General features: G+C 38.8%; 1 protein-coding gene across 1 annotated transcript; it reads right to left on the bottom strand.

Annotated features, from left to right (window-relative positions):
- Positions 1-345: 345 nt before the first annotated feature.
- Positions 346-18026, bottom strand: NTMT2 (N-terminal Xaa-Pro-Lys N-methyltransferase 2). The gene is given in 5 exon segments (XM_024742462.1): positions 346-487; positions 489-608; positions 1373-1620; positions 7137-7312; positions 17873-18026. Coding segments are annotated over 5 exon segments (840 nt in total).
- Between the last annotated feature and the right edge of the window lie 1629 nt (positions 18027-19655).

The raw sequence follows: 19655 nt of genomic DNA, 5'->3' as shown, positions 1-19655 counted from the left end.
GGTCTAGGCTTTACCCCACCCACCCTAAACTACTCTATAATGCAAATCTTCAGAGACCAAGCAGTTTAGATTTCGTGAACGTTGCTCCCTTTTCTGTTTTTTGCGTACACTTGTACAGTTTAGCAGTTTTTCCAGATGCCACTTTCCATTTCTCTTTTGGAAAATCCAGAGTGTGTGCATGTACTTACATAATTAGTGGAAACATGTACATATTACATCAGTCATTTCCAAACATGCTGTAGTCCCTTCCCTTCACTCCTATGTGAATTACAAGGGGCACCTCAGAGGAGAACACCTCTTCCCAAAGCACTACCATGCAGTGCAGCCGTTCACTCCCACTGCTGGTCAGGAGTGTCCATCGCTATGCAGTGCAAACATGCACACTGGGATGCACTGCTCTGGAAAGCCGTCCTGCTTCTCCTGGCCCAGCACCACCAGCCCACTCTTCCTAATGAGGCTCTGGAGGATGTCCATATCCCGAGTCACACAGATGGAAGATGCAGCCCACCTGAGCCACACTGTCCTTCAGTATGATGATGCCGTTTTCTTTCAGGCCATGTCGGCACCGGGAAAGAAATGTAAGAAGGTCTTTAACAGTCAGGTACCCAACAGGTGAGGCCAAGTAAAAGGGGGAACAGGATGAAAGGGTGGGTGGGAAAGGAGGTGAGTAGGAAAGACAGACCAACCACAAGGCTACAAATCAGGAGCTCATTTGTTCACTCATTCATGAATTATTTAATAGCCTGAATTGTTTTGCTGCAGGAGGCTTTGAGAATTTAGATAAGAGGACAGGTATCTTCTTTGAGGTGAATCAGTGTATGCTCTAAAAAATAGATATTACCTTACCTAGTCTACCTCCCAGGCACAAGATAAACTATTGCTCATCCCTTGGCTTCCCTCCATGTCCCCTGGACAGCCGAACTCTGTCATCATTCCTCTGTGTCTCACACACACACACACACTCAGACCAAAATCCAATTCACCGCTGTCTCATTTCCTGGGAATTTAAATCTAAGAAAGTCTCGTTTTTCCAGTAAATGGGGATAGACTCTTTTTGTCCCCACTTTTTAAAGTTTTTCAAATATTTAGGTTTCTTCTATGATGTAGGTTGGTCTGAAGGCACTCCATCCCTAAGGATGGGAATTGTCAAGCTTGTTCAGAGGATGTTATGGGAGAAATCTGGAGGACCAGAGCTTTGGGGGAGTTCCCATGATACCTAAGCCTAGCTAACTGTTCTAAGCACAACTATAGCCAGATCTCCCTTTGTGTCCTTGTTCTGCCTCCACAAATCCTCCAATCAGCCCCATGTGTTTTCTTCTTCTCTATCTGGAAAGGGAAGAATGGCAGATGCAATGCCATTCAGGACTAACCAGAGACCCACTGAATCCAGATGGCATCGTATCTCCCCAGTGGGGGTGTGAATTCCTTCAGACTGTAGCAGTGGTAGGTTTCTACCTTGTCCCCTCTGACCTGCAGGTAGCTCTGTGCCATGAGGAGAAACGATTCCATCATGTCCACAAGTTCCACAGTGTTGAAAACCAGCAACAGGACATGCTTGCTGACCCTTCCTATCCCAGAGCCGCAATCCAGGGCACAGTCTGTCCCAGCTCTCCCAGGCCCCTGCAGAAAGGTACCCTGTGGAATACTTCAGGAACAGACACTCACCCTGAGTTTGGACACTCAATTACCTCCTTAAATAAACTTTATTTGGGTCAATTTCATAAAATTAAATGTACTATTTTAAGTATACCATTCAATGAGTTTGGACAAATGTATACAGGCACGTAAACACTACCACAATCAAGTTATAAAATATCCAATGACTTTTTTCAAAAAAAATCCAATCATGTCTAGTTTTTGCCTTCTTTATTTTATTCAAATATAGGTCTTTCAAAGAATTTCAAAATAGGATTTTAGAAAATAATGTCTTAAGTTTGAAAACTGGGTAATTTTCTCTAAGATAAATGGACCTTTGAAAGCCCTATGAAAATAGAACTTTGTTAACTGTAAATTTGGGTCAAACCCACAGCTAAATGGACCTGCACCATAGCTTATTGCCTTGTTAAAAAAGAGAGCAAAGCAGTGAGAGTCTTTCAGAGTTTTAAAATTACTTTTCAAATTCATGCAATGAAAACATTTCAATTCATACTGGGATGGATAACTGACATTTTATTTTTTTCAGAACTGATTTTGGGGGCTCTGAATTATCTACTATTCTTGTGTGGAAGATAATTTTTAAGACTTGAGCTGAGGAAATGCAAACTGTTCCATTCTCAGGCCAGGATTTTACTTCAAACTCAGCCTCAGTGACACACAGCACATTCATGAGGATAAAAGGTAGTTGCAGCAAAGTCCCCTTGTCTCTTTTCATGCTAAAAATTGTTTTCTGCTTTTATACCAGAAGCTACATGATTTATTGGGCACAAAAGCCCTGAAATTTTTTTAAAGTAAATCTCTGCATTAAATTAACTGATGGTGAAAGATGAATAGGGGGTAGAGATAGGAGGAAATCAGCCAATAAAAACTTTCTCAAATTTGCTTCTATAAAGTAATATACACATATACATATATACATATATGTATGTGTACATGACCAGTATATATCTATGATATGTATATGTGTATATATGTGTATGTGCATATATACATATATATATGTGTGTGTGTGTGTGTGTGTGTATCTATATATATATATAAGATTCAGCTGGTCTAAATTATTTGGTCACAGTTGGGATGGCTGCTGAATAGGTTTTGTGCTAGAAATTACAGTAACAAGATACTTGAAGTTGTCAATCAAGATCTTAAGGAGAAAGTCTACTCTTGATTTCTCAGGACCTAAGGGTTTTAAAAAAAAAAAATTGGCTAAGGATCAAAAGGTGAAGTTTAAGCAGAAGGAAACATCAGAAACGCTACTTTCCAGTCCACTCAAAAGGCCTTCCTTACAGCAAGAACAAAGAAGAACAAAAAGTGAAGTAATTGTAGTTTCTTTTCAGAGGAAATAATAATAATCACAATTTATTGACTGCTTGTGTGTAGCAAGCTCTTTGCATCCATAATAACTATAGTAATCAAAAAGCCCCACAAGATAATGATTATTCTCCAATTTGGAGATGAGGACCCTTAGACTTTTTTAATATCACCCAACTAATGGCAGAACTAGAATTTGAACAGTGAACTGTGTGAATCCAAAGCCAGTTCTACCTTAGGGCTGTCACCTCAAGTGCCACAACTCTGGTTCCCTTGTTAGTAGCTGTCTAACGTTATGTTGAAGAGAATTCTAAGGCTTCATTCAGACTTACCAGGAAGAGGTCTATGATTGATTAGTTATGTCTGCCTTGAGTATGGGAATGGGAAGTGGTAGTACATGTGCCACTTGTTTGCCATTCCTACTTACAATGTGCTACATCCCTCATTCAGATATTATAATATAAACTAAGCTAATTCATTAAAAGGCCTAGGCTAAAGTTTTATGTTATGAAGGCCATAAAAGTAGCATCATTTAAATAAATTTATAACATAAACAAGATGGAGGGAAATACAGGGAAATTATTTTAAGCTACTGAAAATGACTTTAGTTGAAATCTGTGTGCTCAACTAGAGATTCTCATTATAATTTTTTCTTATCATTATTTAGCCCTAAAGCCTCTACTGATCGTGTTGCTCACATTATTATAGCAAGTGGTTTTAAAAATTGAACCATGGGACAATAAAACAGAGACAACAGAGATCTATGCCAGAGGATTTCAAGAAGTTTAAAACAGCTTAACTCCTTTTTCTCAATGAACAAATAAATATGAAGCTGTTCTGGTTAAAGTGAGGCAGGGCCTCACCCACTCAGTCTTTCTATCATTCTCCCAATAAGCCCTTGAAGGATATCAGTACAACCCTGGAGTTTTAAAACCATTCATGTCTAATCTCCCTACTTTTTCAGACAAAGAAACTGAGGCCCAAAGAGGTGAAATATTTGCAATAGAACTTCCTTGAAAATGCACATCCTCTGATGTGTATTTTTCACCAACTTAGATGTGTGATATCTGACCGCAGTTATCCTTGAAACAAGTTATTTACAAATACAAAAGATGCCTTTCACTCAAATCCTGAGCACCTTAGCCCTTTGCCACTACTGCCTAGTTCTCTTTATTGCATATCACTCCACATGGTTGGCACTACCTCATATCCTGGCACCACATTTATTCCTCTGTCTCTCATTCACATGCAGCACCTCTGAGAAGGGACATTTAAAGGCTGATCTTGGGAACAACATCTCTAGCCTCTTGGATACCATGGCTGCCCACTACTGTGACTAGATTGAAATTTGATGCTCTTCCATGAATGTGACCAGAACTACATACAATGTGTGATTTCAAAACAAGATGTTTTGTTATTTTCATTTATTATCCTATCTTCATATTTATGGATTCATATAAAATAGTGAAATATTCTTAGAAATTTCATTTTCATTTTGATTCTGCCTATGTATTTTGTCTTGAAGAATATTATTTTACCTTCTTTCCACTGGAGTTTAAAACTAAAATGAGGGCTTCCCTGGTGGCGCAGTGGTTGAGAGTGTGCCTGACGACGCACAGGACACGGCTTCGTGTCCCGGTCCTGGAAGATCCCACATGCCATGGGGCGGCTGGGCCCGTGAGCCATGGCTGCTGAGCCTGCGCGTCCGGAGCCTGTGCTCCGCAATGGGAAAGGCCACAACAGTGAGAGGCCCGCTTACCGCAAAAAAAAAACTAAAATGAAAGTGCTAAATGCCACTTTATAAAAACCATGAAATACAAGTTAGCCCCCAATTTTTTAGTCATCCAATCTCTGAGAAATGTCAAGAGATAAATATCATCAAATACCAATTACTTTTTATAAATTTCTACTTTCCCCAATAGACAGCTAGAAGTAAGGAATGTTATCAGCTATGCTGTTGACATCATCTTGGTATCATTTGTTTATTTGCTAAAGTAAGCACATTTGCAACAAGTTTAAACACCTTTTCCCACTGTCTCATGTCACTAAGTGTTGAAAGGAAAGAAAAACTTTAAATTAAACAATCTGTCTTTTCCCAGTTGACACAAGGATAAATCATGTCAGATACTCATATTCCCTAACTCCTTGTATCTTGACCTGGATACTAATTTAGCATATTATTAAGGTCAAAGTACCAAAATATCATTTCTTTAAAAAGACTGTGTTTGTACTTAGTTAGAGGTCACAGCTTCACAATGAGCCTAGTCTACTAAGAAGGACTCCTTATATTTGTTTGAAAAGAGCAGGCTGCTCTTTTCCAACATAAATATGCAAGCACAAGGCTGTTTCCTTTCCCGGGTCCATGGGCGTGTGTATGGGCTCTGTCTGACCAGCATCCCTGTGGTCAGCTTGGCATTCCACATGGAGTGACAAGACAGCTGGATTACTAACTAAGCTTCTGAAATGCACTGGGATCAAAGTCAGCCTCACCATGAGGCGAGCAGGAGGGATTGCTCTTGGCCAGACTGGAGGAGAGTTGAGGTCTGTGGTATATACACACACACACACACACACACACACACACACACACACACACACACAAAGCAGGGATTTTTCTGCTTCATGAGACAAATGGAAAAAATATGTCGTGGATAAGAGCAGGGAGTTTGGTGTCAGACAGACCTTGCCAGGCGTAAGTCCTAGCTCTGTCTCTTACCAACTGCGTAACCTTAAAAACTTATTTAACCCCTCCAAGCCTCAGTTTCCACAACTGTGAAAACAAGAAATGATAATAGTACTTACCTCACAGAATTATTATGAAGAGTAAATAAGACAGTGCTTCTAAAGTGCTTATCAGAGTGACTGACTATCTCAGAAAAAGTGCTCAGTGAAATCAGTCAGCAACACTCATTTAAAAATATTCCAGGTTAACCTGACCTAGAAATAGCCCCAGCCAACAGCCCTAGCTCCATAGTCTTTATGGCCACAGCTGATGTCCACTTTGGCCCAATGGGTGCTCCATCATTATCCTTTTTTCTATACTCAGGCAAAGGGTGCTCTAGGGAAGTTGGATGTGAAGTAAACCTCACCTCAACACTAGGGATATTATTAACGTTATGCTTTTAAATAGGTTGACAACATAACCCCAAATATTCATAATATTCTTAATGTTTCCTTCATTAGAATAAAATGGACTCCAAATTTCAAACGAATGACTTCATAGTGAATTGGAACAAAACCTATTTGCTGGGTAGGACTTTGTTCTCAGTAGAACCAACAATAGCTTTATTGTGTGGGGTAAGTCTATTCTAACAACTGAATGAAGCTCCTTAAAATATAATGAATGCATTTTATGAAAGCTTGTTATTAGTAGTAGTAGCAATAAATTAGATGTATTGGGCAATAATTATGTGCACTAAAGTAAGCACTTGACTTATATTATCTCATTTGAGCTTCACATTACCCTATGAGGTGAGTTCTGTGGTTATGCCCTAGTCACAGGTGAAAAATTGAGGTTTAAGAGCATTTAAGGAATAAGCCCAAGGTTGCTTATACAGTAAGAAGAACTGTAATGACTCTAGAGCCCAAGATTTTGGCCCCTACAGTATATGATCCATCTTCATATGGCGTGGAAGTAAGGAAGTGGAGTTTCACCCAACACCAAGTCTACAAAGGGATCACATTCTTTCAAGGCAATGTCTCAACTATGTATAGAATAATATAGAGATTCTACTATACTTACCACTTTTAGACTGAACATAAGCTTGCATTTCCTTACAACATGGAATTTTTATTACAGGGACTCAAAAAATCACCCCAAAACCCAAAATGGCATGATCTCTCATCAATCATCTGGGTATCAACTGTTTATCTATGAGACTCCAAAAGAGAAGTCTTCTTAATCCACTAATTGTAATATTAACACTGCTAGGTCACCTTCCCCTGTAGCATAAGATATTAGCTGGTGCTAGGAGGGTGAAATGCCAAGTGGGACAAACCAGTCATTTAATGTGACCTATCCTTTCTGAACATCTTAAAACAGGCTTTCACACTAAACTCTTGGCTGAGCCATATGGCTTTAATATGACTTAAGCAACAACACAGAAGCATGTGAGCTCAACGTTTGAAAGGACTTTGCCTCCTCATCAAACTGCAGTTGGATAACTCACCCCAACAAATTTCCTAAGAAATTCCCGAGAGGCCTGGATATCTGGGTTGGACAGTTCGATGAAATTTCCCATCATACCCTCTTCTGTAGCTGGTACTTCTTGGTAGAAGAGTTTAGCTCTGGCATAGAAGTGCATCTCACCATTGATGACTTGACTTGTTAAAGCATACAATTTCACTGCAAATGAAATGTTATTAATATTTATCAGTATTTAAATGGCAGAACAAGTTTATTCTTATCATGCATTGAATTTCCTCTTAGAAGCCTGCAAATTTGTGCTGTGGGAGAAAGGGTATTAGTTTGATGTCAGAAGATCTGGGTTTGAGTTCTGGCTCAGTGACTTACTTGCTATGTAACCTTGGGTAAAGTTCTTAACTCCTATGATCTTCAGGTATCTCATGCATAAACCATAATCATGTGGCATTTTCATGATTTAATAACACTAGAGTTTAATTTTAAAAATAGCTTGTCACTGTATTAAAAAAAAAGCTGAACAATGTTTGCTACAGTAGAATAAATAATATCACAAGTTTCAAAGTAACTTTTACCTCCAAATATTTTATGAGAATTTAATCACTAATCTTTACTTCTAATCACGAGGTAGATTAGGCATAGCTATTTTTTCATCTCTTTTTTTTAATGCAACTCATACCCAAATATCTCTTTGTACCAACATTACAGAAAATGTGCTTGAGATCTATCTTATGAAAATAAAATAATAAAAAGAAATATAATATTTATTGAGCAACTATTCTGTACCCGGTAGTGTACTAGGCATATTCACATATACTATGTCATTTCATTATTTCAGGTATTTTAAGACATTTATTTTTAGAAAAACATGTGTTCTACTTCTGAGTGGTAAATGAGTATGCATTTAAGTGTGTTTTTTAAACCAAAAGGTACATTTGCAGATATAAAATATTTTCATCAGAGGATATTCAGAAGGAAATGATAGAAAGTGAGATAAAAGGGAGAAACTTATGGTTCAAGATTGTAGGCTGAATATATGCATTTGTCCTCCCTGCTCCCCAGTACTCCCCAAGAATCATTTTAATAAACTCAACCCTTAACAGTGAAGAAAATGAGAAGGGGCCATCAATGGATTCATGATTTCAACAAATTTCTGGAAGACAAAAAACAGATAAAGCAGATGGAACAGAGCTAAAGAATTTACAGCGGGCTTCCCTGGTGGCGCAGTGGTTGAGAGTCCACCTGCCGATGCAGGGGACACGGGTTTGTGCCCCGGTCTGGGAAGATCCCACATGCCGTGGAGCGGCTAGGCCCGTGAGCCATGGCCACTGAGCCTGTGCATCTGGAGCCTGTGCTCCGCAACGGGAGAGGCCACAACAGTGAGAGGCCCGCGTACTGCAAAAAAAAAAAAAAAAAAATTACAGCTCAGGAGAGATGCAAAAGGAAGTAAGAGTTAATAAAACAAAAAAATCTGTCTACAGGCCAACTGGTGAGGCAACCAATGCACTCCCCACAAAAGTGACAAGCAGCACAGCTATAATCCTAGGGAGGGTAAATATGTCTCTTCTCTAAAAAAAAGGAAAAAAAATTAATTAAGTGCTTTAGGAGAAAAAGACCAGTTAGTGTTGGAATCCTAGAACACTACTCATTCTGGCATATAGAGGATTCCAAGTACCTCATTTCCTCATACTCAGAGTCTCGCAAGATCTACCGGCAAATGTAGAGCTTCTTGTCATCCTTTCTATTCAGTGGAGAAGTATATAACAGAGGAAACCTTCTCCATTACCTAAAATCACTGCCCCTGTCCTTCATTTCTAACTATGGATAAATAATGATTTCCAAACACATGGGGGTAAAATGGCAGTCTGAAAAACAAAGATACAGATAGACAATCAAAACTGACCCCAAAGGAAATAGAAATAATCCAGGAAATGAATGAGAATTTAAACCAAAACTAAACAAAAACTTACACCCTTGAAGAGGTATGAGAACAGGTGCATCCATAAATCGAAGATGTCAAGAAAATGATAATTTAAAGAATAATAAAGAATTCTTAGAAATTAAAATTTTGATTACCAAACACTTTGGAATATAACGTTGAGTAAATTATCAGGACATAAAGGAAAAGATTGATATGGAAAACAGAAGTAAAAAGATTAGAGCTGTAAAGACTTAATTCATGTACTTCCCTGGTGGCGCAGTGGTTAAGAATCCGCCTGCCAGTGCAGGGGACACGGGTTCGAGCCTGGTCCGGGAAGATCCCACATGCCGTGGAGCAACTAAGCCTGTGTGCCACAACTACTGAGCCTGTGCTCTAGAGCCCGTGAGCCACAACTACTGAGCCCACTCACCACAGCTACTGAAGCCTGTGCACCTAGAGCCTCTGCTCCGCAATAAGAGAAGCCACCACAATGAGAAGCGTGCGCACTGCAACAAAGAGTAGCCCCCGCTCACCACAACTAGAGAAAGCCCGCGCACAGCAATGAAAACCCAGCGCAGCCAAAAAAATATAAATAAATAAATAAAAGTTGTATGAGTTGAAAGTGCTAAGTACATTCCATCAGTGCTCAGAATTCAATGAAAAGAATGAGCTATAATCAAAAAGAAAATTTGAAAAATATTTTTTAAAAAAAGACAATTCAGAAGACCCAACATCAAGCTAATTAGGATTCTCAAAAACAGAAAATGGAGGGAAGAAAATTATTACAGAAATAATAGAAAAAAATTTCCCAGAGGTGAAAGAGACTATAAAGTCCAAAAGTACTGAGCAGAATGGATTTAAAAATAATTATATAAATAATTAATAATTAAATAAAAGTCACATTTATATATATCCTTAGGAAATTTCAAATCACAATGAGTAATGAGAAGATCATTAAGTTATTTAGAGGGAAAAAGTTTGTTGACCTTCAAGTAGGGTTGCCAGATTTAGCAAATAAAAATACAGGACACACAATTAGTTTTGAATTTTAGATAATCAATGGATAATCTATTAGTATAAGTACAGTTGAAATATCACACTTGCATGGGACATACTTATACTAAAATTTGTTCGTTGATTATCTTAAATTTAAATTTAGCCGGCCTTTTATATTTTATCTGGCAACCCTATGTTCAAAGAACTAGAATCAGGCATATAACACAGATCTCATCAGAAACCCTGGAAAACAGTGGAGCAGTGACATCAATATTCTGAGGGAAAATTATTTTGAGGCTAAAATTTGTTACCATTCAAATGGTGAAAGAATATTTACCTCCCATGGATTCATCCTTCAGAAGTTTTTTGAAGCTATATTCCAGCCCAATGAGGGTTAAAATCAAGAGAAGATATACAATGAAATTAACCCAGGAATCCAATGAAAAGAAATACCAAAATGACAGATACTATCAGATCTAGAAAGAAATCAGTTTATATTACAACAGAAAACATAGGTTTTAAAAAACTATCTTCAGGAAGTAGAATGAACTGGATTCTGGGTAATACATAGCAGGTAAGAAGTAAGGAGACATAGTGATATTCTTAGGAAGATAGATTTTTAACCGCAATCAACAAAAATAAAACAGTTGAAAGTTCGAAGTAAAATATACAACAGTATAAAAATGTTACAATCAGGATATGAAGCAAACCAAAATATGACATAATTTTATGTAGAAGGAGTATAAGAAAAGACAATCGATTTAACCTTAACTAGGAACACTTTTCTTCAGGTAAACAAAGATTGTGACATTGCACTAATGCACTACTTGGCTTTGAATTGAACAATGGTTACATAATCCCAAATTTTTATTCTAAAAGTTAAAAATCCAATAAACACTACTACCATCCATTTTAGTATGCTTCATCTGTGGAGTTAAATCAGTATTTCCCAACTTGAAAACACTGGATGTGGCCAACATTTGGACCCTTGAATGATCATGAATTTGCTAAAAGGGGTACAGAAATCAGTTCCCATGTACTTTATTTTCTAGAGACTAACAATGTTATACACTATATCTCCCATATATATTAACCAACAATAGATTGTCATTTTAAAAATACAAATCTTTTAAAACTATTAATAATACATAGATTTTTTGACATTTTATACTCAAGTTAGTTACTGATTGAGAAAATAAAACATTAAAAGGAGCACCCTCATGTTCAAAAACATTGGAAACCACTGACCTACACCAGTCCCCCTTCCCTAGCACTTGGTAAAGTGTTGTGTGAACAGGTAGCTCAAGAAATGCTGATAATTTCAACAGGGACGACAAAAATTAATCATTGCCATGCCAAAAACATGACTGTTCCAAATTCTTCTGTATGCCTCAGAAAAGCAGGCTAGGAAATCACAGCTTACCAAGTCTTCCCAGAGTTGAATGCTTCTTGGGATCACAGGCAAGCCACAGCCCAGTACTCTCTCGTTGATCCAACCAAAGCAGCAAAACAGCCACACTCATCATCACCTGGTTAAGTCAACAAGTTGGTGGAGTTTACTAAAACCCTTAATCTGGAAATGGGAATGGTCCATTATGCCAGCAACATGTAGACTACAAGTGAATGCCAAGCTCAGCAGGGGTCAGACTCAATAGGTACGTTTTTATGGTTATGGGCTTGTCACCTAATTGACAGGAACATTTCACTAAAAAGATATATGAGGTGTAATGGCCAGCCCCAGGTTCTCCCTTCTTGATAGCTCCTGCAATGGTGCCAGCTGATTCAGATAAGGTTATCAGTCATCAGCCTGTGCCTTTTTATTATAGAAATGCATCTAGTGGCTTATTCTTGCATGATTGCAATGTTTTTGTGAAACTTGGGGTAGTCTAAGACAGAGACTAGACACTCTATTAGTTCTTGATATAATACGGTACTTATTTCTTGACCTACGTTATGAGCTGAACTCCCAAGGACCTTCCAACGGCTTACTTGTTACAAAAATAAAAATAAAGTATATGTGAATTTGCCCTGAAGAAGAACAAAGATCTCGTGAACTCTCTAAGAAAAATTTTGTTGCGAGATAAGTGTCTATGTTTGCTGAGTAGCTTTTTCTTTTTCTCTTTTTAATAGTTGGATATAACTATTTTAGACTTTATTCCAAACGTTAGACCTGTTTGTCAACTGAAAATTGACCTGGGAGTCTTCAGAGGATATGTAGGCTAGATTTAAATGGTACGTTTGAAATGATCGGAGATAGAATATTGAATCAAGTTAGTCTATAAGAGAAAAGAAAGTCCAACTAGAAGATGCCCTTATGAAGTGTCAGATCTTCCATGAAAGAGGTTTGTAGGTGATGACTTCTCATTTTAGCCATTAAAGAAGAAATGGTAAAAATTTAAGGAAGGAAGGAAGGAAGGAAGGAAGGAAGGGAGGGAGGGAGGGAGGGAGGAAGGAAAGAAGGAAAGGAGGAAAGAAGGAAGGGAGGAAGGAAGGAAAATGTACCTAGGCACAATGGAATATTACTCAGCCATAAAAGGAAGAAAATCCTGCCATTTGTGACAACATGGATGGACCTTGTAGGCATTATACTAGGTGAAATAAATCAGAGAAAGATAAATAATGTATGATCTTACTTACATATGGAATCTAAAAAAAACCAAAGTCATCTGTGTTTTCACCAACAGGAAGGGGTAGGAAGTGGGAGTTTATCAATGTTCCTGGTAGAATCCAAGGGTCTGTGTGTGCCAGAATGCTAGAAAGTCATCATTAACAAGTCTCAGAGTTACCCTGAGAGGCCCTCTAGGTTTTATTTCTTCCCTGCATGCTTTAGGTGTCTGGTGTTTCTTGCCTCTAAAATAATGCACTGCCTACCCTGAAAGTTTTAGTGGGTTTTGTTCTTTTCAACTGAGAGCTATTTCAGTGTTCCCTAAATTCTTTTCAGCCTTCAACACAAATAACGTAAGCAGAGGGGGGAAAGGAGGGAAAATACACTTTCCCCTCTTTAGCAAGAATGTACTCAAGCTCCCACCACACATCACATCCCCTGCCCACTTGGCTGAGTGTCTTCCTAACTCTTTATTCCAACTTTAGTGTTCTACCTGACCCACTGTCAAATTTGAAAAGGTCAGAATTCAGGTGAAGATACTGGGGACAGGATTTTCCATGGTGAGATTTTGCATCAGAAGAGTCAGAAGCTGATTCAGCAGTCACCACGCCTCCTCTGCACCTCTGCAGCATCCTGTAGTGGTCTCTAACATGACTTCCACATTCCACAAAAATTATCTGTGGGTCTCTCTCCTACACTAAACTCTCAGGATAAAGCTCTATTTTATTTTCCTTGTAATCCTAGGACTTACAATTACACTTAACACATAGCAGACCTCCTTTAAATGTTCACTGAATAAAGGAATATTGTCTAGCTTTTTGTTCTTTGAATAATACACAGGTTCAGCAAAGTAGTGAATGGCTATAAGGAAAAACCAGCATAATCACAAATAGGTCACACTTTTTGTAGTTTACGAAAAACTATAGGAGGATATATCTTCTCTCCTAATTAGGCATACCCAAATAATAAAAAATATTAACTATCACTGATCAAATATGTATATATGTGCTACATATGCTAAGCATTTATATCTAACTGAATATGTAAGATAAATGTGATTATCTACAGAAGAAAACAGGGCATCAAGAGGTTAACTAAACTGCCAGTGAGTGACACAACTGGGATTTAAACCTAGGTCTATTTAAATCCAAAACTCGTATTTCATCCATCTAACACAGTGTATCTGAAAGTCTGCTCAATAAAGGGAAATGATCTGGTTCTTCATTTCTTTAAAGTGAAAAAATGATCTTACGGCATTTGCACTGCAAAGGTAACAATAAACATTTGGAAAATGGATCACTGTACAAAAAGTTGTGCAGCAATGCCTACCACAGGGATGAAATCAATTTGAAAAATGCCAAGAGTTGTATGCTGAGTTTCATTTGGAAGTTCCAAGTGTATTATAGGAAATGTTTTTATTAATTCTAGTTTTTAATTGCGATGGCAAAGGCGTGGCCATTGTTCTCAATTTCCTCCTCAGAGCCTAATTCTTCTAAAAAGGGGTAAGTGAAGGGGGGTTGGTTACTAACCATTAGTGGGTACCTATGTTCCAGGCATTAGGCTAGGCACTCTCAGGTCATCTCTTCACACTCTGATCCTCACAACGACACTACAAAACTGGGATTATAATCATCATTTTACAGGTAAGTAATGAGAAAATCAGAAAGATTTAGTAACTTACTCAATATTACACAGAAATGAAGTGTCACAGCCAGGCCCTAACCCAAACCTATTTAACTGCAAAGCCTTAAGTCAGAAAGAGTAAAACAAATACCGTATGCTAACACATATACATGGAATCTAAATATATAAGCGGTTTTGAAGAACCTAGGTGCAGGACAGGAATAAAGATACAGACCTAGTGAATGAACTTGAGGACACAGGGAGGGGGAAGGGTAAGCTGGGACGAAGTGAGACAGTGGCATGGACATATATACACTACCAAATGTAAAACAGATAGCTAGTGGGAAGCAGCCGCATAGCACAGGGAGATCAGCTCGGTGCTTTGTGACCACCTAGAGGGGTGGGATAGGGAGGGTGGGAGGGAGATGCAAGAGGGAGGGGATATGGAGATATATGTATACATATAGCTGATTCACTTTGTTATACAGCAGAAACTAACACACCAATGTAAAGCAATTATACTCCAATAAAGATGTTAAAAATAAACAAACAAACAAATAAATGCAAAGCCTTTGTTCCTTTTGCTAAACCATGTGGAACTATTGTTCTAAATGTGAAGTTAAACTAAGCCTTTAACAATGTCCAGGAGTAATAGATTCTTGCTCAATATATAATTAATAATTATTTGCTGACTTCTATCTACTAGAAATATGCTGTGGATAGTGCTAGAATAATTACTGAGGAGTAATTATATGAACATCTCCAATTGGGCCATATATAGGCCCCTGCATGCACTGGTATACAAACTGGAGATTTATATGAATTTCTTTCCTATTCTACCTCTGATTTGTTCACAAACAGCCACCTTTGGAAAATTCATTGACTCCAAGCCTCCAGCTGAATGTGGGCTAGTAAAACTAGATTATATGAACCTGCTCACTGGCTGCCCATCTTGTTGATTATCTCAGTAGAAAGCCAGTGCTCCTCATAGACTATGTTTTGCATTCCTGTCAATTCAAAAAAAGTGGTAAAACTTACATTGCTCCTCTCATTTGTCAAGTTGCCATTTACAATGGGAGGCAGCATGATTTTGTGGTTAAAAAAGACAGACCGTGGAGCTAGACTGCCTGGATTCTAATCCTGCACTACTTACTTCCTCTGTTCCTCAGATATAGGGTGGAGAAAATCACGGCACCACATAATAGAGCTGTTGTGAGGATTAACTGAGATAATATATGTAAACCACTGAGAATAGTAATAAGCTTGCTCCCATTTCTTTGTGAAGACCTGTTGTATTCAATGGCATAGCTAACTTTTCCATTGGAGATTTTGAATAGGCATCCTCTTGCTTCTCCATGAATCACTGAGGCTAGTCGGGGATATTTCAGCAAATGTTCCCGTGAATGAATGTCACTGCACGGTGAGCTGGTGTGAGCCTGGCTGCCTAACACAGGCAGTTGGAGGGAGGAAGGAAGGAAAGAAGGAATCAAAGAGTCCGGTTAGCCACTGTTCTTCCCATAACTACCCCAAACAACAAACTCTCTGTGCAGACTCTACAGTAGGGTTCCCCATCCTTTTAAAAGAAGGGTTTTATTTTCATTTCTATGAAGTCTTGAAATCATCAGGAGGAGGGGAAGCCAACTCTAAAACACTTCAGTGGGGCTGAGTTTTATTTCCAAACTGAAAAGACTAATATCCACTGCAGCCTGAAAACTCCCATATAGCAAATTAAGCTTATCATCTTCGGTAATGCCTGTTCTAAGGAAGGCTACGTGATGACTTTCAAAGAGATCTGACTCTAAGGAAGGAGATAAAAAGCTAATGCTTACTGAGCATTGGCTAGTTTCACATATATAATTGCATTTAATCCTCCAACAGCCCCACAGTTTTGAGGAAAATGATGCTCAGAGACTTTAGTAACTTGCAGAGGTGATTTTCTCTACCACTAGCAGTGCCAGAATTTGAACTCAGGACATTGGTAACCTGCAATTAATTATTAGTAAAGGGCCCTTAATTTGTCTAATAAATATTTATTGGGGTCTTTTAATTCATCTTTAGCTACTTTCAGAGATGAGTTTCTTTTCTAATAGTTATTTTTAAAATCGGGCAGTCATCTGCCCCTTAGTGAACCTCTCATAAGTTATTGTAATTAATATCTTTCTCCAGACTAATGCAACACGAGCCAACAAGCTACTGTTATTGAGGTGGAGCCCAAAGAGTGTCTCCAGAAAAGCAATGCTCTGACAATATGTGGAGTGGTCAGAACATCATCACCTTCCAAATAGACTGCTCTAACTTTTCCATTTGAATACAAATGAGATGTACACTATGTCCTAAAAGAATTACTCATGTGTAGTGCTATCTACCAGAAAGAGCCCTGGTCTTGGGTTCTTGCTTTGGTATCTAGATGAGATCTATCTAGATTAGATCTCATCATCTCTGAATTTTCTTTTCCTCACTTGAAAAGATAAGATAGGGGGCAAGAGTGAGAAGGTGGGTGGAAAAATAATAATACCCTATCTATCGCATAGCATGGCTGTGAGGATCAAATAGAGTCATGAATGCGAAATTTTTATAAGAAATAAATATAAGATGAAAGTATTTGTATGTCTAGAGTTAAAGATTCCCTTCAGAAATGGACTTATAGAAAGAGACTTTGGTAAGCTGCTAACATAGTTTTGAATGCAATACAAAGAATTATGTAGCTCCTTTCACGTCTGGAAACCCTGGCCACATCAAGTGTACAATGGGGCTTTCAGCAACCTTAACAAAGCAGACTGGGGTTGATACACACTGTTCCTGCTTTCATGGGGGGAAAATATAAATCAAAGGGAGATACTTTACTCCTTAATCGCAAGTTATTTCCTCTTCAGTGTTGTTAAGAGCACCCTGAAGTAACCATTTTCACAGAGGCTGAGAAAAGTGGTGTAGACAAACCAGATAAGCTTTTTATTGCCCTATTGTCCAATTCCTGAAAACTAGAGGAAATAACTAAAATGGAGACAGACTACAGCCCAGTTTTTTTCTTAATATTCAAAGACCAAACTAAAATCTACTCCTTTTAAGTTCTTGGACTATTATTGTAATTTAGAAAGGCCAGAAAGGATTATGTGGAGTGTGTACTCATGCATACAAACACACACACACACACACACACACACTCACACACAGCCACACACACCAACAACCTTGATCTATTATTGTTTAGCCTTTTTAAAAAATTCTTTGTTGATATGCTTCTGTATTAATATTCTCATCTTTGAGTTACCTAATTTGCCCACCTCTAAATTTTTGCAAATACTAAAAATGTCCTTCCAAACTCAAGAAATTAATTTCTATAATCCTGACACTCAGGCAACCAACACCCAGAGAAGCAAGTTACCCATGTCTGAGGTGCATGGAAGTCCCCAAATAGAGGCTTGTCCTGCCAGGCAATACTTGGTCTTTGCACTTTCCATAAAAGAATGTCATTGAAACATTTAAGCCCATGGACATTGGTTGTGTGTCCTTTTTATCTGGAAAGTGTCCCTGTTCTAATTCCTTTTGCAAAAGCCCCAGAGTCTCACACAGTTGCTCCAGTCATTTCTTGTCCCTTATCTAGTAGCTCTAACTCACTTACCCAGGGGAATATTTTCCAGCCGGTAGAGATAGCTCTGAAAGAAGTCATTGCAAATAGCTTTGTGAAGAATAAAGGACATGCTATGTCAACGGAGCTCATCATTGGTCTTCTGCCTGCGGGATCTGAAGGCAAAGTGGGTTCCCAGGTAGGCCATGGTGAAAGGCGATAATAGTTATTCCTACAGAAGAAGGAAGCTTGTCTGGCTGTTTCTTTGAATTAACTTTCTCTTCCTACACGAACTTGAAACTGTCATTTTAAACCAGCCCCTGTCCATCTGTATCAGGAGAGGTGTCACGGGGATTGGGGGGAGGGGCGGCAGACACGGGGAGGTCAGACACTTGGCACATCTACCATCTGATTGCTCGGCTGCCACCACTCTAAGCCAACAGGTGCTAACTAAAGATGAAAACAGGCTGAGTGAGATCCTGCTTCATCCAGGAAAAAGCACGCCTCCCTCCTTTAGCTGCCACTTCAAACAGGCAGGAGCACAGCTGGCTAACACCCTGAATACTTGCTTTAATTTGATTCCTAAATTGGAATAGCCTAATTTCCATTTCAAAGAGTTGTGAATATTTTGCACGAGATCCAGTTCCCTGATTTCCATCACTCCTCCTGGAATGCCATAACCTCAAGTTACAAGGACACTTCAAAGTCATCTTAGCTACTCACACTTCTTTCATCAGTACAGTTTTGCCCAAATCATTTCATAGAGATGGATGTGTGTTTCCCATTTTTAAGGATCTTCAAGAGACACAATTATATGAAAGCCTGTTCTGATGTTCAATACCCTTCTCTGTCAACAAACTCTTCCATCTAGCTTGCTCTAAACAATACCTCGTAGTGTGAGCCTGTTTCTTCCTCTCTGCCTATAATGGATATGATTTTCCTCATAAGTACTCATTTGATTTCGGTACTGGGTATCTTCTGATTGTCCCTCCAGGTCTGCTTTCCACTCTTCCCACATTACTGTGTGCAACTGGAGACTGGACTATATTGACAACATCAGTGAACTTCCTTGCCTTCTGGCTTCTGGTTGGGCTCTGCCAACGGGTAGTGCCAGCAGGAGGCTGGAGGAGAGTGATTCAATATACTTATTCCCCTGGCACCTTCCCTGCAGAGATGCCATAGGCTGACTGCTTCCTATGGTGAAAAGTCATAGCTCCTGTCCAGGGATCTTCTCATACAAATATCCTCTCCTAGTTCTGATATCTGCTCCTTCCTCATGCTGCTTCAGGCTTCGGGGGAGTGATACACCAAGCTGTCACAAACCCTGGAATAACATACTATTCCTTGTAATTTCTCTATACTTAACTTACCACACCTTTGTAAATAGTCCCTTTATCAAGCTGGCTCAAATTCTCAATTTGTGAATGTCATACGTTTCCTGTAGGGATAACAACTACCATTTTAACCCTCCAATACTCTTAACAGGAAAATCCATAAGAACTCATACTCTTTTGGCCCCATACCATGTGCAACCACTGACTACCCAGTGTCCCTGAAAACACATGTACACACCCACATACACACAAATGCACACTTTATGGTACGCAGCTTCTAAGATAGCCCCATAGATCCCCAACTTCTGCATGATATTCACACCTCTGTGTCCTCTTTCCTGAGAAAGGGCTAGACTTACTGACTCACTTCTAAAGAATAAAATATGGCAGAAGCGATAGAATATCACTTCCAAGATTAGGTTATAAAAAGACTGTCTTGGGCATTTTCTTTTGCTTTCTTGCTTGCTTGCTCCCAGGGAAGCCAGCCGCCTGTTGTGAGCTGC

This window comes from Neophocaena asiaeorientalis, unplaced genomic scaffold, assembly GCF_003031525.2.
Source record: "Neophocaena asiaeorientalis asiaeorientalis breed wild unplaced genomic scaffold, Neophocaena_asiaeorientalis_V1.1 scaffold99, whole genome shotgun sequence".
NCBI lineage: Eukaryota > Metazoa > Chordata > Mammalia > Artiodactyla > Phocoenidae > Neophocaena > Neophocaena asiaeorientalis.
The sequence above is the reverse complement of the archived record's forward strand: the minus strand, read 5'-3'. Positions and strand labels throughout refer to the sequence as shown.